The sequence below is a fragment of the Macaca fascicularis genome, chromosome 19, assembly GCF_037993035.2.
Source record: "Macaca fascicularis isolate 582-1 chromosome 19, T2T-MFA8v1.1".
Lineage (NCBI taxonomy): Eukaryota > Metazoa > Chordata > Mammalia > Primates > Cercopithecidae > Macaca > Macaca fascicularis.
The window spans coordinates 15142075-15168717 of record NC_088393.1 but is presented as its reverse complement, the minus strand read 5'-3'; the positions used below and the strand labels follow the sequence as shown (position 1 = coordinate 15168717).

The following is a 26643-nucleotide window of genomic DNA, read 5'->3' as shown; positions in this document are numbered from 1 at the left end:
CTGTATCATTACTCATCAAGAATATGCAAATCAAATCTAAGAAACTGCTGCATACCCACTAATGTAGCTCAAATTAATTTGAGTGACAGTACCACGTGTTGCCAAAGATGTGAAGCAATGAAACTTTCATTCATTGATGTACAAATTGAGGTATAAATGGTTTCAACCACATTGAAAAACTGTCTGGCAAGATCTACTAAAGCTAAAGATAGGTCTCCTCCAAAATCCAGCAATTCCATTCCTACATTTATACTCAAGAGAAATGAATACCTATGTACACTTAACAAGAACATTCACAGCAGCTTTATTCATAATAATAAAACCTGCAGGATTATTCACAATAGCCAAAATATGGAATCAACCTAACTGCCCATCAGTGGATGAATGGATAAAGAAAATGTGGTATATCTATACAATGGAATACTATTCAGCCTTAATTGAGGAAGGAAATTCTGTCATTTGTGATAACATGGATGAACCTGAAGGACAGAACTCAAATGTTCATAAACAGAATAGCATCTTTAAATTGTGGTATATTCAGACTATAGACTATTACACGGCAATTAAAAAGCATAAACTACTGATAATACAACATAGATAAATCTCATTGACACTATATTAAGTGAAAAAAACAGACACAAGAGGGCTGTTTATGGTTCCATTTACATGAACAGGAAAAACAAATCTATGGTGATAGAAGTCAGAATAATGGTAACCTTTGAGGATGAGGTGGGGCCCAAGGGAGATTTCTGGGATGATAAAATATTTTGATGGAGGCTGTGGTGGGTATAGACATATGCAAAATTCACCAAGGTGTACCCTAAGATTTATTAACGTTTATGTAAATTATACCTAAGAGAACTTTAAAACAAACAAACAAAAAAAGAACAAATAAAAATGGAGACTAGTCCCCTGGGTCTGCCACTGTAGAGAGAGTCAGGCCCGTCACATGCCACCCAGATGACCCTGATAGCCCACCTTAATTTGCTGGGCCTCAGCTTCCTCATCTGTGAATTGCGGATGATAACAGCACATACCTCAAAGTGTCAGTGTGAGGACTAAATTAAAAGATGCAAAGCTTCAGGCAGTGGCTACTATCTGTTAATAGTAAACTCTAAATAAGTATTTACTATCATTATGATGAATGGTTGAATATTCAGTAATAGGGAAAAGGATGATCACTTTATAAGAATAAAAGTAACAATTGTTGGAAATGTAAAAAATGTCAGTATCTATATTTAATTTCATTGCTTCAAAACATATATATGTATGTATATACATAAATTTAAAAATTGACAGAATGGACAAAGATTTTTCAGCAATACATAATCATGGTGGGAGAGTTTAACATACCTCTCTTAATAAATGCTAGATCACAGATCAATATTCATAAATGTGTAGATGGTTTTTAAACACATATGCTTGATCTAGCAGACATCTGCAGAATACAATACATTGATTTCAACCATCCATGAAGCATTTATAAAAACTGACATATACTAAGTGCATCAGTTAGGAATTATATTCAGCTGAAATAAACCTCCCACCAAAAACAAAAACAAAACAAACACACAAACAAAAAAACCATCTTCTACCAGTAAGAAGTGCCTATTTTTCATGTATGGGACATCCAGAAACAAATAGTCCAGGGCTGCTGCAATCACATAAATATGCCAATTCTATTAAATATATCCTAAATATTTTTTAGATTACAGAAGCAAGATGGATGTGACTTCCGGCCACACTCTTAGCCTGTGGCTTTTACCCTTTATGGTCACAGGAGGGCTCCTCTAGCTCTAAATATCATGTCTCCTTGTCCAAAAGGCAAGAAGTGGAGAGATGTGGCTACATGAAACCATCCCTGAACACAACATCTTCCCCAGAGTCACATCCAGTGACTTCTCACATTCATACTAGCCAGGACCAGAATAAATGGCCTGCGCTTGCTTGCAAGAAGGGCTGGGAGATGGAAGCTTTTTTTTTTATTATTTTTTTGAGACAGAGTCTCACTCTGTTGCCCAGGCTGGAGTGCAGTGGCGCAATCTCGGCTCACTGCAACCTCTGCCTTCTGGGTTCAAGCAATTCTCCTGCCTCAACCTCCCAAGTAGCTGGGATTACAGATGCATGCCACCAAACCTGGCTAATTTTTGTATTTTTAGTAGAGATGGGGTTTCACCATGTTGGCCAGGCTAGTCTCGAACTCCTGACCTCAGGTGATCCCCCCCGCCTCAGCCTGGGATTACAGGCATGAGCCACCATGCCCAGCCAGGCGATGGAAGCTTTTAAATAGTGCATGCCACCAATCTGAACAGAAAACCCAGGTTCTTTTCTAAGGAGGAAGGGGCAATTTTGGCTGGCAGCTAGAAGAATAAGCCACACCAGACCTAATAGCAAATCTCAGCAAATACCTATGACTCAATAACAAAGAGGCCACATACTCTTCTCACCATGTAATTAAATTAGAAACCAACAACAAAAAGGCAACTAAGAAGTAGCCATATAACATGCAGGAACCTTCCAGAAAGATAGAAACATTCTATATCTGGAATGGAGTGTTGGTTACATGCATGTATGCATCTGTCAAACTCATCCAACTGTATACTTCAGATGTATGCATTTCACTGTAAGTCATTATGCCTCTATGAAAATATATCCACATATTAGTTTTGAAAAATCTAATTCCAAATAATAGATAGGTCAAAGAATAAATGATAATGGAGGTTAAGACAATACTTACAATCAAACCAAAATGAAAATATTATACATTGAAACATGAGATGCAGCTAAAGGAGTATTATGAGGGAAAGTCATAGCCCCATGTGTTTCTATTTTTACAAAATGGAAGTTAATTAGCAAGGGGCCCACAGTATGGATGAGACATGGGTAAAGGCAGGCTACCATTCCTAATGTTCTCTCTTCCCATGTGGGTTCTTTTGTGTACAGTGAGTGAGGAGCTGTGCCTGAAGGCTTTCTCACACTGATTACATTGATAGGGTCTCCCGGCACTGTGTGTTCTCACATGTACAATAAGATGTGAAGACTGACCAAAGGCTCGCCCACATTCCTGGCATGCATAGGGCTTCTTGCCACTGTGAGTCCTTGCATGTTTCCTGAGGGATGAGGGCTCACTGAAGGCTCGCCCGCATTCCTGGCACACATAGGGCTTCTCTCCAGTGTGAGTTCGCATGTGACTCTTCAGGGTTGAAAGACGACTCAAGACCTGACCGCAAGTCCCGCACTCATACAGTTTCTCCCCTGTGTGTATCCTCTTGTGCACGTTCAGATGAGTGCTCGTCCGGAAGGGCTTGCCACACTGGTTGCATTCATATGGTTTCTCTCTGGTATGGGTTCGCAGATGTGTCTTCAGTGAAGAGTGTTCCCTGAAGGCTTTCCCACACTGGCTGCATTCAAAGGGCTTCTCTCCAGTGTGAGTTCTCACGTGGCTCCTAAGGGATGATGGCTGATTGAAGGCTTTCCCACAATCTTTACACTCATAGGGCTTCTCTCCTGTGTGGTTTCTCTGGTGCAGAATCAGGTTAAAGTTCCTTGTGAAGGTTTTCCCACACTGACTACATTCAAATGGCTTCTCTCCGGTATGGGTTCTCATGTGTCGCCGGAGATTCGAGGAATATTTGAAGGCTTGCCCACATTCTTGACAGTCAAAGCACTTCTCTGCAGTATGAGTCTTCTCATGCCTGATAAGGTCTGAGCTGTATCTGAAGGATTTTTCACATTTGGTACATGCATAGGTTTTATCCCCACTACGGATTTTCTCAGGCACGATTAGATGGGCGCTCTGGAAGAAGGAATTTCTACTCTCTTGACATTCATAGGACACCTCTCCAGCATGAATTCTCTGGTACTGGAAAAGTGGTTCGATGCTGTTAAAAGGTTTCTCAAGTTCATTATATTTATAGAGTTTTTCTCCAGGCTGAGGTTGCTCCTGTCGATGAAGGAAAATGTGAAGACCAAAGGCCTTATTAGATTCACAGATATTTTCCCCTATGTGAAATGAATGTAAGAAAAAGACAGTTCTACATCTAATACTTTTACCATTTACAGAGTCCATACCATTTCTACCCAGAGTTCCCTCAAGTGGAATAGGGTGGATACTCTGTTGCAAAGAGCTATCTTTTCATTATTTTCATGGGGCTTCTTAGATGCAGAATTTTTCCAATTTGTGTAAGGCTAAAGTAAGTCTTAAACACTTGGTATCTGTGTCATATCTGTGAAAGTGCTTACTTGTAAGAACATGATCTATGTTTAGTTTTCCACCAATCCATGACATTCACGGACTCTCTCCCAAGAAACTGCTTCCTCCTGGGTAAGCACTTCTTGCCTTGAATCTCTCTTGGCTCTTGGGCTGCTTTTCTAACTTACAGTAACCCCAGACTCATCCTACTATAGAGAACCACGAATAATCCCTGGTGAGCCTTACCCCTTTCACATCAATGGACAGAATCTCCGTAAAAGGATCTTGGCTAGGAATTGCCTCTTGGGGTTGAAGTTGAGGCTCTGAAATAAATTAGGAAAGAAAAAGTTAAACACACAGAGAAAAAAACTGTGGGATTAAGGTGACCTAAAAAGTAAGCAAGGCACATGTGGGCTTTTTTTTTTTCCAAATAGTGATCCTAAATACGGGAAGAAATTGCAATGAGAAGGAATGCATCTAAGAGTTAAGGAAAATTTTAAGGTGTTTGGCTAGGTGAGAAGTTATGTAATCAGATGAACATGGGAAGGAAATAGTAGGTAATTTACCAAAAAAGGATTCTATGAAGATTGTGACTAATGTTGAGGAAAAATATTAGCAAGAATGTACAGTGGGGAGGAAATGGATAAAATATACACATGGAAATATTAAATATGAAGAGAAAGTAGGACAAATCTTTCTAGGAGATTAACGTAAAGTTTTAGAGATTAAAAAGGAAAGGGAAAAAGGAAAGAAGGTGGCATTTAATAAGAGAGCTCAACCAAACAGGCTTCTCAGTCAAGGGTGTGAATAGGTTGCCCTGATTGACAGTTTCCAAACTGGACACTCCCCTTACTGACCAGAGCTGATGTTCACCTGATCTGCCTGGGCTCACCTGCACAGGTGTCTGCGAGGATGCCCCTGTCAGTGGTCCACTGCTCTCCTCTTTGTTCCAAATAAGACGATGCATTGGGTTTGCACAGTTGATCAGCTGCTCATGAGAAAAACAACGCATGTTGTGGGAGGACTGTGCCATGCCCTGACACCAGGGCCAATATTCTCAAGTCTCTAGGGGCTCTAGAGATGGGAGGGGCAAAATGCTTGTGTCTAAATTCTGATGGACACAGCCAAACTTTTGCACTGAGGAACTAAATACAAATTCTCTCACTGGGTCCCAGAGGGCACTGAGGCTCTCTGGTCTACAAAACCAAGGGCCTGGTTCAGGAATACATTTGAGAAGCCCAAAAGCTTTTAATCATGGAGAGACAGAGCAGTAAAAAGATCTTCATTCCACAGAAAGGCCAGTAGACTGGAAGCTCATGAAGGTGGGAATTATCTGTTTTTCCACCTCTAGGTTTCCCAGACTTGCACAATTTCTGGAGCTTATGGTTGCTGCCTAAGTGTGTGATGAAAAGACAAAGCCTTGTCTGGGTGCAGTGGCTCGTATCTGTAATCCCAGCACTTTGGGAGGCTGAAGCCTCCCAAAGTGGATTGCTTGAGCCCAGAAGTTCGAGACCAGTCTGGGCAACACGGCAAAACCCCATCTCGACAAAAAAAGTACAAAAATTAGCCAGGTGTGATGACACACACCTGTGGTCCCAGCTACTCAGGAGGCTGGGGTGCGAGGATCATCTGAGCCCAGGAAGTGGAGGTTGCAGTGAGCCAAAGGTTACAGTGAGCCAAGGTCACGCCATCACACTCCAGCCTGGGCAACAGAGCAAGACTCTGTCTCAGAAAAAAAAAAAAAAAAGGAAAGAACAAAAGGAAAGATGAAGTCGCCTTACCCACAGAGGCCAGGTTCCTATAGTTCTCCAGCATCACATCTCTATACAGGCTCCTCTGAGTAGAGTCCAGAAACACCCATTCTTCTGGGGTGAACACCACAGCCACATCTGCAAAGGTGACTGGTTCCTAAAACACACATCCATCCCAGCTCAGCCAGGGACCACCCCCACCAGTACGCCAGAGGATGCTGGAGGCGGGCAGGCCTGGGGAAGGGAAACCCCACGCAGAGGACTTTCAGACAGGGTTCTGAGATCCCCCAGAATCTGCTCCTGGGCTCAGGACTCTGAACTAGAACTCCTCTCTCTACACTCCACTCCTTAAGTAAGAAAGGCAAGAGGCAATAACTAATGTTGCGAGTCCTGGACCTCAGGACAGGACTTATCTACTGACAAGGAGCCAGGAAGCTCTTGCAGATTTGTCCCCCTTCTAGCTCCAGGGTCCAGCAGACCTGAGCATGGTACAGGCAAGAGGGAACGACCTGGAAAATGACTCAACTCTTTGTTCAGTGAGACCATGAAGACCACAAAATGAGGACGGCTCACATCCTTGCTTTGTTTTCCCTCCTGGGGCTCAGCAGCCTCAGGAGGGTCTGAATGAGGTGGTGGGATCATGGCCCATGCTCCCTTGCTGACACCCACTGCAAGAGGCCGAGTCCCTGAAGCATAGAGACCAACCCCATGAAATGATCCAGGCAGGTCACAGGAAGAGGGCAAGTCCAGCCTTTGAGCATAGCAGTGTTCTTTTAGAACAAGAAGCTCTTACCTACCTGTGAACAGGCGGTTGGCAGCCCAGGAGCCATAGCTTCTTCCTCTACTCTGTCTTCCTGAAGCCAGGCAGGGTCCCGTGCAGGCACAGCTAGGGGAGAGGGAGGAGGTGTGAGGGTTGGTGCCTGGCCTACTGGGCACACTCACAGGCCCCAAGGCTGCCCACCCTGGCTGTGAGTGATCACATCTGTACACACACACACATGCCCACACTCACAGGGACACACACATGTAGACACATATCTGCAAGCTCTTGCACACACATGCGATCACATACCCACGTACACACGGACATGCACACATATACATGCAAACACAGTTACACACCGCATGTACCTGTGCATATATATAACATATACACACAGACCAGCATACACACACTTATAGACACACACACACACACACACATATCCCTTCATTCCATATCCCAAGAGCTACAGACTCAATAATTCACCAGGAGACTCCAGTGCTCCTGCAGCACCCACCACTGTCCCCTGACTCAGCCTTGGGACAGCTCTTCCTCCCCGGCTGCCTGGCCCCTTCCTCTGCCCCCCTACACTGCAGGGCGAGTAGTGCTCCAGGACTAACCACAAGTAGAGGGCAGATAAACCACAACCAACCTGCAGGTCTGCCTTAAAAGGAAACTTCCTTCCCACCTGCCGTCAAATCAGCACCACTCCTCCCTCTGCACCAGGCATCCTCCTTCTGGCCTATGACAGACAAGCAAGCAACTCCCAGATCATCCCTCGTCCCCTGCGTCCTCACCTCTCCCTCCCGATGGGACCTTTCCCCTCACGTTTTAAAGCTGACCCACACCCAATCCCTGACCCCACGTGTTTTCTGCAGCTGCCATAACAAAGTATCAAACTGAGTGGCTTAAAACCACAGACACGTATCCTCTCGCAGTTTTACAGACCAGGAGTCCAAAACTCAGCTCAGCAGGGCCACGCCGCCTCTGACACTCTGAGAAGAGTCCTTTCTTGCGTCTCCCTGGCTTCTGGTGGTGGCCATCAATGCTTGGGGCTCCTTGGCTTGTGGATGCATCACTCCAGTGTCTGCCTCCCCCGTCACACGGTCCCCTCCCTGTGTCTGTCTTCACGTGGCGTCTTCCTCATGTTCTCATAAGGATACAGTCATGATGGATTGGGGGCCCACCCTTGTGACCTCCTAACTTGGTTACAGCTGCGAAGACCCTATTTCCAATAAGGCCACATTCACAGGGTTAGGACTTCAGCCTGTCTTTTTGGAGGGGTACAAGTCAAGCCATAACACCCCACTTTTCCCTTGGGCTACCTCTCTCTCTTCATTTCCTATCATGGGCTATCTACCCTCCGTGCCCACTTCCTCCCCTCCCACTTGCTTCTCATTGCCACCGTTCCAAGGGCCGGCACCACCCTGGAATCACCAGTGACCTCCATCCGTGCTGGGAAATCCCACTGATGTGTGTTCGTCGTCCAATCTCTTCTACGTTTGCTGCTGTTGTTGTTGTTGCTCCGGTTATTGTTTTGAACCAGAGTCTTGCTCTGTCACCCAGGCTGGAGTGCAGTGACACAATCACAGCTCACTGCAGCCTCAAACTCCTGGGCCCAAGTGATCCTCCCACTTCAGCCTCCCAAGTAGCTAAGACTACGCGTGTGTGCCACTACACCCAGTTAATTTTTTAAAAATTTTTTTTAGAGATGGGGGTCTCACTATGTTGCCCAGGCTAGCCTTGAATTCCTGGCCTCAAGCGATCCTCCCACCTCAGCCCCCTGAGTAGCCAGGATTATAGCTGCAAGCCACTGCACCTAGCCAATCCCTCCTTCTTATAGCCCACCCAGCCTGTGATCGGTGATCACAACCTCGGCCTCCTCTTTTTCCTGTAAGAGCTTCTCCTCCAACATGTTGCCGGCATCCACAGGTTGCAGGCCCTCCTCTTCGCGCCTACCTCAACTCTCTCTGCCTTGGCATGCAACCTCACCCATTCTCTGGGTGTCAATTCCCACATCTTCATGATGAAGCCCAAATCTCTAGGCTGACTCTCACATCTGAACACCAGACCATGTATCCAACCATTGGCTCAAATCTTTCTGCCCATCTCAGGGAACAGGAATAGAATGTACCCAAAATGAGGTCCAGAGGTCAGAGCTTCCAACCACAGAGGATTCGTTCCAGGCCTGGAAACCTCCTAGCTTTTGCCCTGATGGGTTTTAAACTTGCTCAGGACCCATGACCCCTTTTTCCCTTCCAGTTTCTCCTTTTGAAATGGGAATGTCTATCCCATGCTTGCCCCATCACTGTATCTTGGAAGCGGATCACTTGCTTTCTGATTTCTCACAGGTTCGCAGATGGAGAGGAATTTGGCCCCACAATGGACCACGCTCTGAGTCTCCCTCATACTTGCTGTAGATGACTGACATCGTGAGTTGTGGGATTCTCATCAGATGAGATGAGCTTTTGAGTTGATGGTGCTTAGATGAGATTTTGCACTTAGAGTTGATGCTGGAATGGATTACAACTTTGGGAATGTCGGGACCACATGAGTGTATTTTGCATGTGGGAAGGACACAAATTTGGGGGGACTAGAGAACAGACTGCTATGGCTTGAATTGTGTCCCCCCAAAAACTGGGAAGCCCTAACCCCTAGTATTTCAAAATGTGACCTTATTTGGAAATAGGATTGTTACAGATGTAATGAGTTGAGATGATACGAGAGTAGGGTGGGCCCTTAATCCAATCCGATGGTTCTCCTAAGAGAAGAGACAGAGACAGAGACACAGAGGGGAGACGGCCATGAGGCAACACAGGCAAAGACGGGAGGGCTGCGTCCACAAGCTAAGGAGCACCAAGGGCTGCAGGCCACCGTTAGAAGACAGGAGGCAGGATCCTCCCCCAGAACCATTAGAGGAAGCACACCCATGTCGAAACCTTCATTTCAGACTTCTGGTATCCTAAACTGTGAAAGAGAAATTTCCGTTATTAAAAAAAAAAAAAAAAAAAAAACAACAACAACTAGGTCAGGTGCAGTGGCTCACAACTGTAATCCCAGCATTTTGGGAGGCTGAGGCCAGTGTATCACTTGAGGTCGGGAGACCAACCTGGCCAATATGGCGAAACCCCATCTCTACTAGAAATACAAAAATTATCTGGGCGTGGTGGCACACATCTGTAGTCCCAGCCACTCGGGAGGCTGAGGCACGAGAATCACTTGAACCCAGGAGGCGGAGGTTGCAGTGAGCCAAGATTGCACCGCTGCACTCCAGCCTGGGCAACGGAGCAAGACTAGGTCTTAAAAAATAAATAAATAAATAAATGAAACTCATCACCGTCCTCCACCATGTCCTCGATCTCAGGAAGTGCTGTCCCTGTCTTTGATCAGAAATCTCACCCCTCTCTGACACTCTACACATCCCAGCAACTAATCAGAATAAATAGTGATGGCATCTCTACATGGCAGTACTCACCCCCAAGCCCCTCTCCCACCCATCCCCGCTACAGCCAATGCCTACGTCGAGCCTTTTCTTTTTAGATCCACTGAAATGTCCCCCTCAGAGTGCCCCATCCTGAGGTCTCCTCCCCTGCACAAAGAGCCCCTTCTCTCCTTTTCTCCGATAGGACCCGTTCCCTTTCTTCGCAGCCCTTTCCCATCTGTAACCAGCTATGTATTGTAGCCATGGGTGTTTATTTTCTGTCATCCTCACTGGATTGGAAGCTTTGTAAGAATCAGCCTGGGTGCTTTTACCACCCTGTTCCCGATACCCTACTTGGCACAAAAATGCTCCATGTCATTGGTAAATGAATATATGAACCATCAAATTAACTCAACCTCAATACAAATGTTTTATATGCATTATTACTATAAATGTTTTGAGACAGGGTCTTGCTCTCTCACCCAGGCTGGACTAGCTCACAGCAGCCTTGAATTCCTGGGCTCAAGTGATTCTCCCTCCTCAGCCTCCTGAGTAGCGAGACCACACGTGCACACAACCATGCCTGGCTAATTTTCTTATTTTGTAGAGATGGGGTCTTGCTATGTTGCCCAGGCTGGTCTCGAACTCCTGGCCTCAAGAAGTCCTCCCTCCCACCTCAGCCTCCCAAAGTGCTGGGATTACAGGCATGAGCAACCACGCCTGGCCTCTATGTGTTTTAAATCATTCCTCACTTCCCTACTGTGCAGAAAGGAGTGAACCCACCAGGCCTGGATGGACTCCTTAGTGAGATGTGTTTACAAGGTTAGCCCTTGGGCTAACCAAGGGCTAACCAAGTCTGAGAACTTGGATTTCAGGAAGGTTCCCACCCCCCTAACTGATAAAAGAAACTCACTCCACTTAAACCACTTGTACAAACAATGCGGTTTATGTTGAACACCTGCTTTCCTTCTGAAAGTCTGGAATTTAGGGACTGTTTCCTCCAAAACTCACGCTGAAATGTTAATCCCCAGTGTCGGAGGTGGGATTTGGGGGCCGATCCCTCAAGAATTGATTAATGCTCTCCAACGGAGAGAATGAGTACTCTTCTATTCCTTCCCAAGGGAGCCGGTTGTTAAAAAGAGCCTGGCATCTTTCCCCCTTCCCTTCCCTCCCCACCACCCCGCTCCTGCTTCCTCCCTCACCATGTGATCTCGACACACTGGCTCCCCTTCCCCTTCTGCCATAAGTGGAAGCAGCCTGAGGCCCTCTCCAGGAGCAGATGTTGGTGCCATGCTTCTGGTACAGCCTGCAGAACCGTAAGTCAAATACACTTCTTGTTTTTTCAAACAGGGTCTCACTCTGTCACCCAGGCTGGGGTGCAGTGGTGCAATCTCAGCTCACTGCAACCTCTGCCTCCCAGGCTCAAGTGATTCTCCCACCCTAGCCTCCCAAGTAGCTGGGATTATAGGCACATGCCACCATGCCTGGCTAATTTTTGTATTTTTAATAGGGACATGGTTTCACCATGTTGGCCAGGCTCCTGACCTCAAGTGATCGGCCCACCTTGGCCTCCCAAAGTGCTGGGATTCCAAGCGTGAGCCACTGCGCCTATCCTTCTTTTCTTTACAAATCACCCAGACTCTGGTATTCCCTTATAGCAACACGAACCAACTAAGACAGGCACATTCTGAGCTGTACCTCAAGTCAGCCTACTTGGCCAGTGAAAACGGTGTGCGCTCAGTCTCTAATAAGCTTTGCTAGTAGACAACATTGCATGTGGTGCTGGCACAACTTGGCGATAGAGGAATTAAGCCTGTCCTGGGCAACTCTGCTCGGAGAGGACTCTGGAAGCCTGGCTCTGGTTTCCTCTAGGCTTCCTTTTGCTTTTTTTTTTTTTTTTTTTTTTTTTGAGACAGAGTCTTACTGCAACCTCCTCCTCTCGGGTTCAAGCGATTCTGCTGCCTCACCACCACGCTCGGCTAATTTTTGTATTTTTAGTAGAGATGGGTTTTTGCCATGTTGGCCAGGCCAGTCTCCAACTTCTGGCCTCAGGCGATCCGCCCGCCTCGGCCTCCCAAAGTGCTGGGATTAGGCGTGAGCCACAGTGCCCGGCACCCCCTTTGTTGATTCTGCTTAATATCCACTTGCGGTAATAAATCATAGCCATGAGTACGACATCTCCTGTGAGTCCTCCTAGTGGATCATCGGGCCTGGGGTGGTCTTGGGGGAACCCAGCACACCTCCTCCACACTCAACCCCAAGTCTAGACCAGCACCACTCTACTCCTAACAGCCTCCACCTACCACTGCTTTCCTCGCTGAGCCCACACTCCTCACAGGTGCTGGGGGTGGGGTTCTGTTAAAATCACAGGTGCAAGGCCAGGCACGGTGGCTCACACCTGTAATGCCAGCACTTTGGGAGGCCGAGGCGGGCGGATCACGAGGTCAGGAGATCGAGACCATCCTGGCTAACATGGTGAAACCCCATCTCTACTAAAAATACAAAAAATTAGCCAGGCGTGGTGGCAGGCGTCTGTAGTCCCAGCTACTCGGGAGGCTGAGGCAGAAGAATGGCATGAACCCCAGAGGCAGAGCTTGCAGTGAGCCGAGATTGCGCCACTGCACTCCAGTCTGGGCGACAGAGTGAGACTCCATCTCAAAAAAAAAAAAAAAAAAATCACAGGTGCATTGCACCACTCACCTAAACACGTCACTGGCTCCCAGTGGGCTTAGAACATGGGCCAAGGTTCTTGTCCTGCACTTCCAAGCCCTGAACAATCTGGAACCTGCTTCTTCTTCAATCAGCTCACACCACTCTCTCTCCACTTCTCCCTCCTCCCTTCACAGCATCTTCCATGGGCCCTGGATGCAAACGGTTCTCTGCTCCACGGGGAATTTTATCAATGTTGTTCCTAAGCCTGATATCCTCTCTCCCAACCTCCCAACAGCCCAACACCTGACCAAGCTAAATGTTATAGTATTTATCATGGTCTAGGTCAGGGTTTGTCTCCCAGGGTACATTTGGTGTTGAGCTGTCATTCCAAAATACCATGTACTAGGTGACTTAACAGAAATTTGCTGCTAACAGTTCCGGATGCTGGAAGTTTGAGATCAAGATGCCAGCATGGTTGGTTTCTGGTGAGGGCTCTCTTCCTGGCTTGCAGACAGCTGCCTTCTGGCTGTGTCCTCACATGGGCGAGAGACAGCTGTGGTGTCTCTTCCTCTTTTTGTAAGGGCATGAGTTCTGTTGGTTCAGGGCTTCACCCTTATGACCTTATTTAACCTTTGTCACCTCCTTAGAGGCCCCATCTCCCATGGCACCTTCGGGGGAGACACTAGGGCTTCAACACGAACTTTGGGGAGGGGAAGCACAATTCAGTCTGTACCATCTAGAGACACTTTAGCTTTTCATGACTAGGGGGTATGTGGATGTTACGAGCTGAAGTGTATTACCCCAAAAATTCCTATCTTGAAGTCTTAACCCCTGGTATCTTATCTCACCCCTGGTAACCATATTTGAACATAGAGTCTTTAGAGGTAATTAAATTAAAATGATGTCAGTAGGGCGGGCCCTAGTCCAATATGACTGGTGTACTTAAAAGATGTATTAGTCCGCTTTGCACTGCTATAAAGAACTACCTGAGACTGGGGAATTTATAAAGAAAAGAGGTTTAATTGGCTCCTGGTTCCACAGGTTGTATAGGAAGCATGGCTGGGCAGGACTCAGGAAACTTACAATCATGGCGGAAGGCAAAGGGGAAGCAGGCACGTGCTACATGGCTGGAGCAGGAGGAAGAGAGTGAAGCGGGAGGTGCTACACACTTTTAAACAACCGGATCTCGTGAGAACTCACTCACTATCAAGAGAACAGCAAGGGGAAGTCCACCCCCATGATCCAGTCACCTCCCACCAAGCCCTTCCTCCAACATTGGAGATTACAATTTGACATGAGATTTAGGCGGGGACACAAATCCAAACCCCATCACAAGAAGACGACATTTGGACACAGGCATGTACAGGGGGAAGATGATGTGAAGACACAGAGACAAGATGGCCATCTACACACCAAGGAGAGGCTTCCAAAGGAACCAGCCCTGCCAACACCTTGATCTCGAGCTTCTGGCCTCCAGAGTGGTGAGACAACATATTTCTGCTGTTTAATCCACCCAGTTGGTGGAACTTTGATATGGCAGCCCTGGTAAACTCATAGAGGAAAAGCACTCCTAGCGTCTAGTTGAGTTGAGGCCAGGGATGCTGCTCAACATCCTACAATGCATAGGACAGCCCACAACTGAGAGTAAACAGGCCCCAGTATCAGCGGTGTTGCAGTTGAGAAACCCTGGCCTAAGCTTAAATATCCATCCTTTCCCAGAACTCTCCCCTGTGCCCTGAGATGAAGTCCTTGTACAACACGCTTGCATTGGACTCTGTTACTCATTTCAAACTCTGACCACCCAGCGGACTGTGAGCTCCACGGAAGAGGGGTCAGTGCTTTCTTTGTGACTGTTTCCTGGTCCCCATCTCACCACCAGATGATGACAATGGTGGTGTTACCCGCTTCACAAAGTAACAAAATAGGCCGGGCACGGTGGCTCACACCTCTGGTCCTAGCACTTTGGGAGGCCGAGGTGGGCAGATCACTTGAGGTCAAGAGTTTGAGACCAGCCTGGCCAACATGGCAAAACCCTGTCTCTACTAAAAATACCATAATTAGCTGGGCATGGTAGCGCACACCTGTAATCCCAGCTACTTGGGAGGCTGAGGCAGGAGAATCGCTTGAACCCAGGAGGCAGAGGTTGCAGTGAGCCAAGATCACGCCACTGTACTCCAGCCTGGGTGACAGAGCGAGATGCTGTCTCAATTGAAAAAAAAAAAAAGAAGTAGTAACAAAATAGAGCCTAGCCCAGAAGGCTTACCAAAAATATACTGAAGAGCAACACATGACCTAGATCTAAGAATTGTTCCCTGTCAAGAAGATAACAGAGATTCCAGACACAAGAGTGGATGGCACTTTTAAGAAACAAAGTTTATTATTCTTACTAAAAGGCAAACTGGAAGAAAACAAACACCTTACCATTAAAGCTAAAATGTTATTTGTCTTCTAGAATTAATTTCTTCCCCACTTCTCAGGAGAAGTGGCTTTGAACCTCTTTTTTTAGAGACAGGGACTCATTCTGTCACCCAGGCTGCAAATACAGTAAAGCAACTGTAGTTCATATCAGCCTTGACCTCCTGGGCTCAAGCGATCCTTCTGCCTCAGTCTCTCAAGTAGCTAGGACTTAGGAGGCACCACCTGTGGCTAATTTTTTTTTTTTTTTTTAGAAATAGGGGTCTCACTATGTTACCCAGGCTGGTCTCGAACTCCTGGCCTCAAGCAATCCTCCTGCCTACGCCTTGCAAAGCACTGGGATTAAAGGCATGAGCCACTGCAACCAGCCTGAACCTCATTTTTAAAAACCCAGTTAAAACACAGGCCATTTCTAGTAAATTCAATCATAATTTTCAAAAATCGACATTATCGTGTAGTCAAGAATTTCATGTTGCCCAAAGAGAGGTCTGGCCTTTTCCTGCAGTTGAGTGAACCTCTCTTTCTTAACAGAAAAATCTGTCACTGGAAGTGCCCTCCTGCTTAAACACACAAATAACGAGAGAGGCTTTCTGCATCCTCTCCCTATGGTGCCACGGCAGTGCCTGCAGTCAGAGGACATGTAGGCAGGATGCGATACAAGTTCCTGGACAGAACACAAGGATAGCAGGGCCCTCTGGCCACGTGTTCCACGCGGCACTCACTCACCAGAATCCCCGGCCACCCCCGGGTCGGGGTGGCCCAGCGTAGGCACTGGTATCAACACCCTCTGAATCTGCACAGCGGCCTTTAGTCCCTGCACAGAGTGACAGGGGTCACAGTTAAGAGTCAAGAGGCTGAGGGGGTCCACTCACGCCTGCTCACCCCAAATGAATGTGCATGTTTGATCCTGCTTTGGGGAACATATTAATAAAGAAGAGATAGACCCATTTACCTTGTCAGGATTTACCCAATCCTTAAATACAAAGCTAATCACTGTGATCCAAAATGGCCTGGAGAGAGGGTGCCCAGGCAGGGGCTGGGGAAGGTGGCACCCTCCAAGGAGGCTCTAGAAGTCAGGGAAAAGCTGGGAAAACAGTGGGGAGTGGATGGCCAGGAGGTTGAGGGGTAGAGGGAAGATTGGAGGTGGACCTGCGTGAGAGAGGAGCAGGCAGTCAGTGAGTTTTTCTGGGAGGAAGACCCCTCCTTGGAGTAGGGTGTGAACTCTTCTCTGCTGGCAGCTGCTTGTTCAGGAAACACGTCTGACCTGACTAAGGGATCGCTCTGGCTTCTGTGTCCAGGGTGGGGCCCAGGCGCCTGTCAGGAGCTGACCTAGAGTCCAGGAGAGCTAACAGTGGCTCTGGGCAGGGGGGCAGCAGCGGGGACAGGAGGGGCAGCTGGAGGTGGGTTACATTTTGGAGATAACGCTAGCAGGACTTGGTGGTGGATGGGGGGTGGGAGGTACATGCAGCAGGTCCCTTGGGCGAGGGAACAGGGCAGGGACAAGTGGGAGGAGGCCTTTTCTCCTCGTGCGGGGCTCAGGATGTGCCTTACAGCAGTAGTCACCAACCTTTTTGGCACCAGGGACCAGTTTCATGGAAGACAATCTTTCCACAAACCAGGGTGGGGGTATGGTTTTGGCATGAAACTGTTCCACCTCAATTATCAGGCATTCGTTAGATTCTCATAAGGAGCCTGCAGCCTAGATCCCTCACATGCGCAGTTCACAATAGGATTCGCGCTTCCCCGAGAATCCAGTGCTGCTGCTGATCCGACAGGAGGCGGAGATCAGGCATGGATGCTCGCCCGCCGCTCACCTCCTGCTCTGCAGCCTGGTTCCTAATAGGCTAGGGGTTAGCACTGGTCCACGGCCTGGGGGTTAGCAACCTTTGCCTTACAGCGGCTCTCTCTCCCATTCTCTCTCTGCCTTGGTAAGGACACACAGGGCCCAGAGCCAAGAGGTCCTCGCTTCCCTGAGCCTGCTCAGGTCATAGGACCTGCCAGTTCCTGTCAGTTTCAAGGTCGTGGAAGCAGTGGGACTGGGGTGGAAGGACAGGAAGAAAAAAGGCTGGACCAGGAAAGGCAGGGCCCACAGTCTAACAACCAGACCCTCCCCCAGGACCCACCCTGGAGCCCGCCATCACCCTGGGGACAAGTATATTCAACACAGAAACAGACTGCACCACCCCAAGCCCACAGCCTGGGCCTCCTACAGGCCCCAGACACCCTCCTTCCCCTCCCCTACCCCAATTTACAGACACCCCGCACCCTAGGCCTTCCTGACTGCACCTGGTGCCATCACAGTGAACCTCTCCCAGGCTTACCGTGTATCCCGGAGACCAAGGCGGCTCCTGGAGAGCTGGCCGGTCCTCTTGAGTCAATGGTGTCTCCTTCGCTCCTACGGAGGGCACCAGCTGCATCCTCAGGAACAGCCCCGGCCCCTGGGAAAAGACAGGAGGGTGCTGAGCAGGACAGAGGTAGCACTGCAGCTGTTCTCGGCCCAAGAGACCTTTGGTTTGGGGCTTAGGGCTGCCAGATGTCAAGGCAAATGGAGCCGGGTGCGGTGGCTCATGCCAATAATCCCAGCACTTTGGGAGGCTGAGGTGAAAGAATTGCTTGAGGCCAGGAGTTCAAGACCAGCCTGGCCAACGTGGCGAAGCCCCATTGACATGGTTTGGCTCTGTCCCCACCAAAATCTCATCTTGAATTCCCACGTGTTGTGAGAGGGACCCAGTGGGAGGTAATTGAATCATGGGGGCAGGCCTTTCCCATGATTGTTCTCATGATAATAACTAAGTCTCATGAGATCTGATGGTTATTATAAGGGGAGTTTTCCTGTGCAAGGTCTCTTTAGTTCCTGTCATCCATGTAAGACGTGACTTGCTCCTCCTTGCCTTCTGCCATGATTGTGAGGCGAGGCTTCCCCAGCCACGTGGAACTGTAAGTCTAACGAAATCTCTCTTTTGTAAATTGCCCAGTCTCGTTGGGTATATCTTTATTAGTAGCATGAAAACAGACTGATACACCCATCTCTACTAAAAATACAAAAATTAGCCAAGTGTGGTAGTGCACGCCTATAGTCCCAGCTGCTCGGGAAGCTGAAGCACGAGAATCACTTGAACCTGGGAGGCAGAAGTTGCAGTGAGCTGAGATTGCATTACTGCACTCCAGCCTGGGTGACAGAGCGAGACTGTGTCTTTAAAAAAAAAAAAAAAGGCAAGGTACACGGGTCTGGCATCTGGTAGCCTCAGATCTAGTAACTACTCCCAACCTACTGCAGGCACCAGCCGCCACCGAAGGTCTCCAGGATTTAACACACGGCAGATGCAGAGACAGACCTGAGGTTAGGACAGAGCCCCTGGAGAGGCTATGAGATGTTTCACTACAGAACATTAGGGTGTGGCACAGAGGGGTGGCCGTGTGAAGAGGCAGCAGGAGGGTGGCCACCTGCAAGCCAAGGAGAGAGGCCTCAGGAGAACCCAGCCCTGCTGCCACCTTGATCTTGGGTTTCTGGCCTCCAGAAGGGTAAGAAAATAAATTTCTGCTGTTTAAGTCACCCAAAAAACAAAAAAGAAAGAAAGGTCAGGAGATATCGGTTCTGAATAGGAATGCTGTCATTGTCCACAGGGCATCCATCATTCACAGGGTCAAACTGCCTGCCAACTTTGTCTCTAACTCCCCTGTGACCCACAGCCCACACACCATACAGTTCTTATCTCACCGGCTCCTTATCTCAGTCAATATTTCCCCTGCCCTAAAACAGCCAGGGACAGCACTTACCCGCCAAGGTCCACTAAAATTATTCAAACTGACCAATCCTGGGCGGTTTACCCTGCCCAGCCTCACCTTTCCTGTGGAAACCCCAAGAAAGGCTATGGCCTGGGCTATCCCCTTGCTCCTTTCTGCCCCCAGGCTGACCTTGGTGCTTCCCTGTGTGGACCTGTGTGGCATGGTGTACCCTGTCCTCCCAGGAAATACAAGTAATCAAAATTTTCCAATGACATTGGCCTTTCTGAGTCATAAATTAAAATCGCACAGGTACATTTTGAGACAAATGTTTGCATCAGAATCATTTTGACACAGGTCACTCTACTTAAACAAAGTGTTTTTAGGTGTTCTGCCGATTTGTCGAACAAATATGTACTGGGCTGATATGGTTTGGCTGTGTCCCCACCCCCATCTCATCTTGAATTGTAGTTCCCATAATCCCCATATATCGTGGGAGGGACCTGGTGGGAGATAATTGAATCATGGGGGCGGTTACCCCCACGCTGCTGTTCTCATGATAGTGAGTGAGTTCTCACAAGATCTGATGGTTTTATAAGGGGCTTTTCCCCCTTTTGTCGGTACTTCTCCTTCCTGCCCACCATGTGAAGGACGTGTTTGCTTCCCCTGCTACCATGTTGTAAGTTTCCTGAGGGCTCCCCAGCCATGCTGAACTGTGAGTCAATTAAACCTCCATCCTTTATAGATGACCCAGTCTGGATATGTCTTTATTAGCAGGGTGAGAACGGACTGAGACATGGGCACTGCTGGTGCAGGCCTGGGGACCCAGCAGAGGACGAGAGCAGCAGCACTGCAGCCTCAAAGAGCTGGGTGTCTGCAGAAGAGGCAGCTGTGGGGTGGCCCTGGGACAGAACAAGGGCTGTTCCTCAGCCTCCCTTGGGGCTTTTTATTTTTCTTTGAGACAGAATCCTGCTCCGTCACCCAGGCTGGAGAGCAGTGTTGCAAACACATGGCCCACTGCAGCCTTGAATTCCCGGGTTCAAGCAATTTTCTCGCCTCAGCCTCCCAAGTAGCTGAACTACAGGTGCACACCACCACACCTGGCTACGGCTAATTTTTCTATGTTTTGCAGAGACGGGTTCTTGCTATGTTGCCCAGGCTGGTTTCAAACTCCTGAGCTCTAGTGGTCCTCCCAACTTGGCCTCCTGAGTTGCTGGGATTCTGGGGTGAGTCCCCGTGCCTGGCTTCCTTGGGGCTCTTCTAAGAGCAGTTTCCCACCCTCCTCTTCACTGGTCCCTCCACTGGACCAGCCGACAAAAGAGAGGGAGGCCATGGGGACTCACTCTGTCCCTGGCCATCAGCACTTTTTCCCATGTGACAGGGAGGTCTCAGAGCCACCGTGCAGGGTCTCAGTGATTGTGACAAGGCGCAATGATGCCTGGCATGGCCCGGAAGGGCTAGCATCACCCCAGTGGCAGGTTGTATGATTGTCAGGCAGCAGAACCTGGCAGCTGAGACTGTGGTCTCTGGGGTTAGGTCTGGGTTCAACTCCTTGCTCCAAACCCACCTCTACTACTCACGGGCTGGATGTCTTCAGTGAGGAACTCCTCAGCTTCTCTAAATATGTATCCATAGGTGGACCTCTTCTGCCCACTCAGAATAGTCTGTGACTGCCTGTTTCCTGGGGCTCTGATGTAATAAGAGCCCCACGCCTGCCACTCTCAGCACCCATTACAGAGGGGCTTGCTGGGCTGGGTGTGGAGTTCTGTGGAGGGCGCTGGAGCCCTGTACTGAAAGGAGAGAGCCCACAGAAACGAAGAGGGCACCGGGCCCTCGTGGCTCATTCTCTCTCCCTCTCTCCTTTCTTCACATGGGGTCCACCTGCTGAGCAAGAGAGACATGGGGGTGGAGGATGGGACCTGGAGATGCCTTCTGCAACACCTTATCCATTCATCCCTTCATTCAACAAGCACTGGGGGCTACATGACACCCAGAATGCCCTGCAATTGCCAGCCTGCACAACACACCGAGACTTCTCTCCAAAACAATTTTTTAAAATTAGCCAGACATGGTGGTGCACGCCTGTAGTCTCAGCTACTCGGGAGGAGACTGAGGCAGGAAGAGCGCTTGAGCTAAGAAGTTCGAAGCTACAGGGAGCTACAATCATGCCAGTGCACTCCTGCCTAGGCGAGAGAACAAGACCCCATATCTATGTAAAAAGGTAAGAAAGGAAAAAGGATATTCCGTAATGAGGCTTATCACAACCACCACATCGGATGAGGAACCTGCAATCCAGCAGCCCTGATAAGACATTCTCAGAACTCAAGGTCTCAAAACCCAAGCACCTGTTCCCAAGGAGCTACTGGAGGGTGTCCTCCACCAAAACAAGAGTGTAAACCAAGAATGAGCAGGGCCTGGGGAGTGAGGAGGGCTGTCAGGTGCCCGGGGGTCTGTTGCAGCCAGGCAGGTTGTGAGTTTTGGCTGATCTGCAGCCCACACCAGGCTGCACAGGTTGAGGCTTCTCGGTGGTCCAGAAGCTTCCCTGGCAAAGAAGTGGAGTGTGGGTCTCTAAAACGTAGGCCACTGCACCCTATCCACTGGGTGGGGCATCTCTGATGCTGACACCCATCCATGACACAGGGGAAGGGGCACTGACCGAGGGATCCTGGGGTTCTCACTGACCCTGGGACTAACAGGCCCCACCTGGGGAGTGAAGCTGAGCTCTGTGCCTCTTTCTATCCAAACCCTAACCCTAACTTTCACCAACACTCAGGAATGGGAACCCAAACTTTGGAAGGTCCTATCGTTTGAGGGGGAAGGAATTCAGGGCCAAAGAGGGGATGGTGGGGACTCAGTGTATATTTTCTCCTGTACTGTTAATGTACAAGCTCGTATGGAAGACTTTTCCACACTGAAAAGGGCTTCCTTCCAGTGTGGAATCTAGACGGGTCTCCTAAGAAGAGAAGGATGCCCAGCAACTTCCCCACATTCTTTCCAATCAAAGCGGCCTCTGTCTGGCCAGTTCTCTCATCCAAATCCAGATTACGGCTCCTCCAGAAATATTTCCTGCCTCCTTTCAACTCCTCAGGAGCCTCTTCTCCAGGTGGAGCTTGCTCCTGACAAGAGGTGAGTAATGCCTGGGCCCACTGGCTCACACCTGTAGTCCCAGCTACTTGGGTGGCTGAGGTGGGAGGATCACAGGAGGCCAGGAGTTCAAGATCATCCTGGGCAACACAGCAAGACCCCATCTCTAAGAAAAAAAAAAAGAAAAAGAAAAAAAATAGCTGGGCATGGTGACTCAGGCCTGTGGTCCCAGGTACTTGGGAGGCTGAGGTAGAAGGATCACTTCAGCCCAGAATTTGAGCCATGAACATGCCACTGCATTCCAGCCTGTGTGGCAGAGCGAGACCCTGTCTTTTAAAAAAGAGAAAAAGAGGTGAGTGATGGTGGGAAGCTCGTCAATATCTGTGTCAGTGCCCAGGGGTCCTCCCCACCAGGGGCATATTCTCAACATTTTCAAGCCATGCCTTGTTTAGACAGCTGGGGTTCGTCAAGTTGAGTGTGCTGCCAGCTCTATCACAGGGCTCCCTCTTACTCACAATGGGGCTTCTCTACCAGGTGGGGTTTTTCTGACAGTTGCTAAGGAGGAGGTCATATTTCACACACTCAATGTCTGACTCACATTTATTAAAATGTTTCCTTCAGGAAACCTTCTAGAAAAAAAGAATCTTGAGGCAGGCAGATCGCTTGAGGCCAGGAGTTTGAGACCAGCCTGGCCGACACAGTGAAACCCTGTCTCTACCAAAAAATGCCCAAATTAGCCAGACGTGGTGGTGCACGCCTGCAGTTCCAACGACTCGGGAGGCAGAAGCAGGAGAATCACTTGATCCCGGGAGGTGGAGGCTGAAATGAGCCGAGATCATGCCACTGCACTCCAGCCTGGGTGACAGAGCGAGACTCTGTCTCAAAAAAAAAAAAAAATCTTGAGCAACAGTCAGGGTTTGCCCAAATTCAGAAGTCACAGGACATGCCCTCAGACACTGTTTCCCTTCCAAGAGATACCCACGCTGCTAACACCTCCCTGGCTCTGGTCCTGTATTTCCACCTCACATGTTCCTCAGCTTCTCCCGTGCTGGGAGCCAGGGAAAACCACGTGCATCTTACCATTTGCATGTCCCTGGAGGATGCTTCTTCCAAAAGAGCCTGCATAGAAGGCAACTCTTTGGGTTTGAGCTGAGATTCCCAGGCTGAAATGAACGGGGGGAAAAAATGAACTCCTTTCAGAAAGAAATAGTGACATTAAATTGAAAATATGTATTCACCTACATATATATCCACATATGTATGTGAATATATATACACACTATACACACATAGGCCTTTTCTTTTAATATTGAATATAAATATTCAAATTTTAATACCAAATACATATATTCAAGTTGAGATTTCCAGTCTGAAATGAATTGAGAAAAAATGAACTCCTTTCAAAAAGAAATAGTGGCATAAAATTGAAAATATATATGTAAATATAGATATATATATTTGTGTGTGTGTGTATGTGTACACACATACACTTTTGTTTTGTTTTGAGACACAGTCTTGCTCTTTCACCCAGGCTGGAGTGCAGTGGCGCGATCTTGGCTCACTGCAACCTCCACCTCCCGAGTTCAAGCAATTCTCTGCCTCAGCCTCCCAAGTAGCTGGGATTACAGGCGCCCACCACCACATCTGGCTAATTTGTTTTTGTATTTTCAGTAGAGACGGGATTTCACCATCTTGGCCAGGCTGGTCTTCAACTCCTGACCTTGCGATCCACCCGCCTCAGCCTCCCAAAGTGCTGGGATTACAGGCATGAGTCACATGTTTTCTTTACTTTTTATTTTATTTTTGAGACAGGGTCTCACTCTGTCACCCAGGCTGGAGTGCAGTGGTGTGATCTTGGCTCACTGCAACCTCCACCTCCCACCTCCCAAGTAGCTGGGATTACAGGCATGCACCACCTAATTTTTTTTTAATGCCCAGCTAATTTTTTTTTTTTTTTTTTTTTTTTGAGATGGAGTCTCACTCTGTCGCCCAGGCTGGAGTACAGTGGCGTGATCCTGGCTCACTGCAACCTCCGCCTCCCAGGTTCAAGCGATTCTAATGTCTCAACCTCCTGAGTAGCTGGGATTACCACCATGCGAGGCTAATTTTTATATTTTTAGTAGAGACAGGGTTTCGCCATGTTGGACCAGGCTGGTCTCGAACTCCAGACCTGAAGTGATCGGCCCAAAGTGCTGGGACTGCAGGCATGAGCCACCACACCCAGCCCAGCTTTTAATATCGACCCTAGACTTGGGAAGAGCCTGAAAGGGAAGCCAGCATCTGTGTGTAGGGCTATGTGTGGACTCTGGCAGTCATAGGAATGAGGGGGAAATGAGAGGCAATTTCCTAGCTAAGAATTCTATGAGGACTGAGACTATTTCCGGAAAGCAGATGTTATTAGAGAAAAGAGCAAGAAAGAACTAGACAAAGAACATACATAGAAAGGTTAAATTTAAAAAGGAAGTGGACGACAAGTATGGGAGAGAATGTGGAGAAAGTCAGAACTCTCATCACCGCTGGTGGGAATGTAAAATGGTGCACCTGTTTTGCAAAGTGGTATGACAGTTGCTCAAGAAGTTAAGCATAGCATTACCATATGAGCCAGCAATTCCACTCCTCAGTGTATACCTAAGAGAATTAAATACATGTCTACATAAATCTTGTATACAAGGCCAGGCATGGTGGCGCACGCCTGTAATCCCACTACTCTGCCGAGGTGGGAGGATCACTCCAGCTCAGGAGTTCAAGACCAGCCTGGGCAACATAGGAAGAATGGTCTCTAGAAAAAAAATTAAAAATAGCCAAGCATGAGGACATGCACCTGTGGTCCCAGCTACTCAAGAGGCTGAGGTGGGAGAATCACTTGAGCCCAAAAGGCTGAGGCTGCAGTGACCTATGATCGTACCATTGCACTTCAGCCTGGGCGATAGAATAAGACGCTATCAAAAAAAAAAGAAAAGGAAAGAAAAAGGAAATATTGTACACAAATGTTCACAGCAAAATTATTCACAATAGCTAAAAAGTAGAAACAATCCAACTGTTTATCAACTGATGATAATCAAAATGTAGCTTATCCATACAATGTATATTATTCAGCCTTAAAAAGGAATTAAGTTCTGATTCATGCTACAACATGGATGGATCTGGGAAACATGAGGCTAAGTGAAAGAAGACAGATACTGCTGTAGTTTAAGTGTGTCCTCCACAGTTCATGGGCTGGAAGCAATTCCCATACAATAGTATTGAGAGCTGCAACCTTTAAAAGGTGATTAGGTGGCTGGGCACAATGGCTCACACCTGTAATCCCAGCACTTCATGAGGCCGAGGTAGACCACGAGGTCAGGAGTTCGAGACCAGCCTGGCCAACACGGTAAAACCCCGTCTCTACTAAAAATACAAAAATTAGCCGGGTCTGGTAGTGGGTGCCTGTAATCCCAGCTACTCAGGAGGCTGAGGCAGGAGAATCGTTTGAACCCGGGAGGCAGAGGTGGCAGTGAGCCAAGATCACGCCACTGCACTCCAGCCCGGGTGACAAGGCGAGACTCTGTCTCAAAAAAAAAAAAAAAAAAAAGAGGTGATTAGGTCATGAGGAATCTGCCCTCATGGATGGATTAATGTGGTTACTTCAGAAGGGGGTTAGTTATCTCTAGAGTGGCCTTGTTGTAAAAACAAGTCTGGGCCTCTCTTGTTCTCTTGCAACATGATGTCTTCCACCATGTTATGATGCTGCAAGAAGGCCCTTACCAGATGCAGCCCCTCAAACTTAGACTTCCCAGTCTCCGGAACTAGGAGTCAAATAAACTTCTATTGTTTATAAACTACCCAGTCTATAACTTACTTGCAACACAAAATTACTATACTAAGCCAGATACCAAAGGCTACTTATGATACGATTTCCATTATACAAATGTCTATACAGGACAACCCATAGAGACAGAAAGCAGATTAGTGGCTGCCAGGGTCTGAGGGAGGGGTAATGGGGAGTAACTGCCCATGGGGACAGAGTTTCTACTTGGGGTGATGAAAATGTTCTGGAATTAGGTAGTGGTGATGGTTACACAAGGTCGTGAACCACTGAACTGCACACTGTAAAGGGGTGAATTTCATGGTGTGTGACTTATAGCTCTAATTTTTGTTTTGTTTTGTTTTTTTGGAGACAGAGTCTCGCTCCATCCTCCAGGCTGGAGTGCCATGATGCAGTCTTGGCTCACTGCAACTTCCACCTCCCAGGTTCAAGAAATTCTCATGCCTCAGCCTCCCGAGTAGCTGGGATTACAGGTGCACACCATCACATCTGGCTAATTTTTGGTAGAGACGGGGTTTTGCCATGTTGGCCAGGCTGGTGTCGAACTCCTGACCTCGGGTGATCCACCAGCCTCGGCCTCCCAAAGTGCTGGGATTACAGGCATGAGCCACCACACCTGGCCCTCTAATTTTTTAAAAGAAATTAGAACAAATCTTTTTCTGAAACCAAAGGAAAGTAGAAGAGGAGGGCTAGAAAGTGAAAATAGAAGAGAAGCTAAAGGAACTTGAGAAACCTCACTCCGAATAGCCTTCGGTGTCCCCTCAGAACAAAGGGCGTTTGAAAATGCTCTTAACCTGACACTTCCCAGGGCACAGCACCCAGCCAGGCGGGTCAGGG

General features: G+C 48.1%; 1 protein-coding gene across 20 annotated transcripts in view; it reads right to left on the bottom strand.

Moving 5' to 3' along the window:
- Window positions 1–765: 765 nt before the first annotated feature.
- Window positions 766–26643, bottom strand: part of ZNF333 (zinc finger protein 333) — a 32050-nt gene continuing 6172 nt past the window's right edge. For 5 of the 20 annotated variants that reach the window (XM_074026158.1, XM_045378749.3, XM_005588256.5 and 2 more), the window contains exons 5-12: window positions 23082–23164; window positions 17516–17632; window positions 15921–16008; window positions 6741–6829; window positions 5974–6100; window positions 5085–5180; window positions 4439–4515; window positions 766–3943 (exon numbers count right to left, since the gene is read on the bottom strand). In XM_074026158.1, coding sequence (XP_073882259.1) covers window positions 2846–3943; window positions 4439–4515; window positions 5085–5180; window positions 5974–6100; window positions 6741–6829; window positions 15921–16008; window positions 17516–17632; window positions 23082–23164 — 1775 coding nt within the window. In that variant the 3' untranslated portion in view covers window positions 766–2845. Of the gene's footprint in view, window positions 3944–4438; window positions 4516–5084; window positions 5181–5973; window positions 6101–6740; window positions 6830–15920; window positions 16009–17515; window positions 17633–20484; window positions 22168–23081; window positions 23165–26643 lie in introns of all 20 variants that reach the window. The other 15 variants (XM_074026168.1, XM_074026164.1, XM_074026163.1 and 12 more) reach the window with 6 other exon arrangements.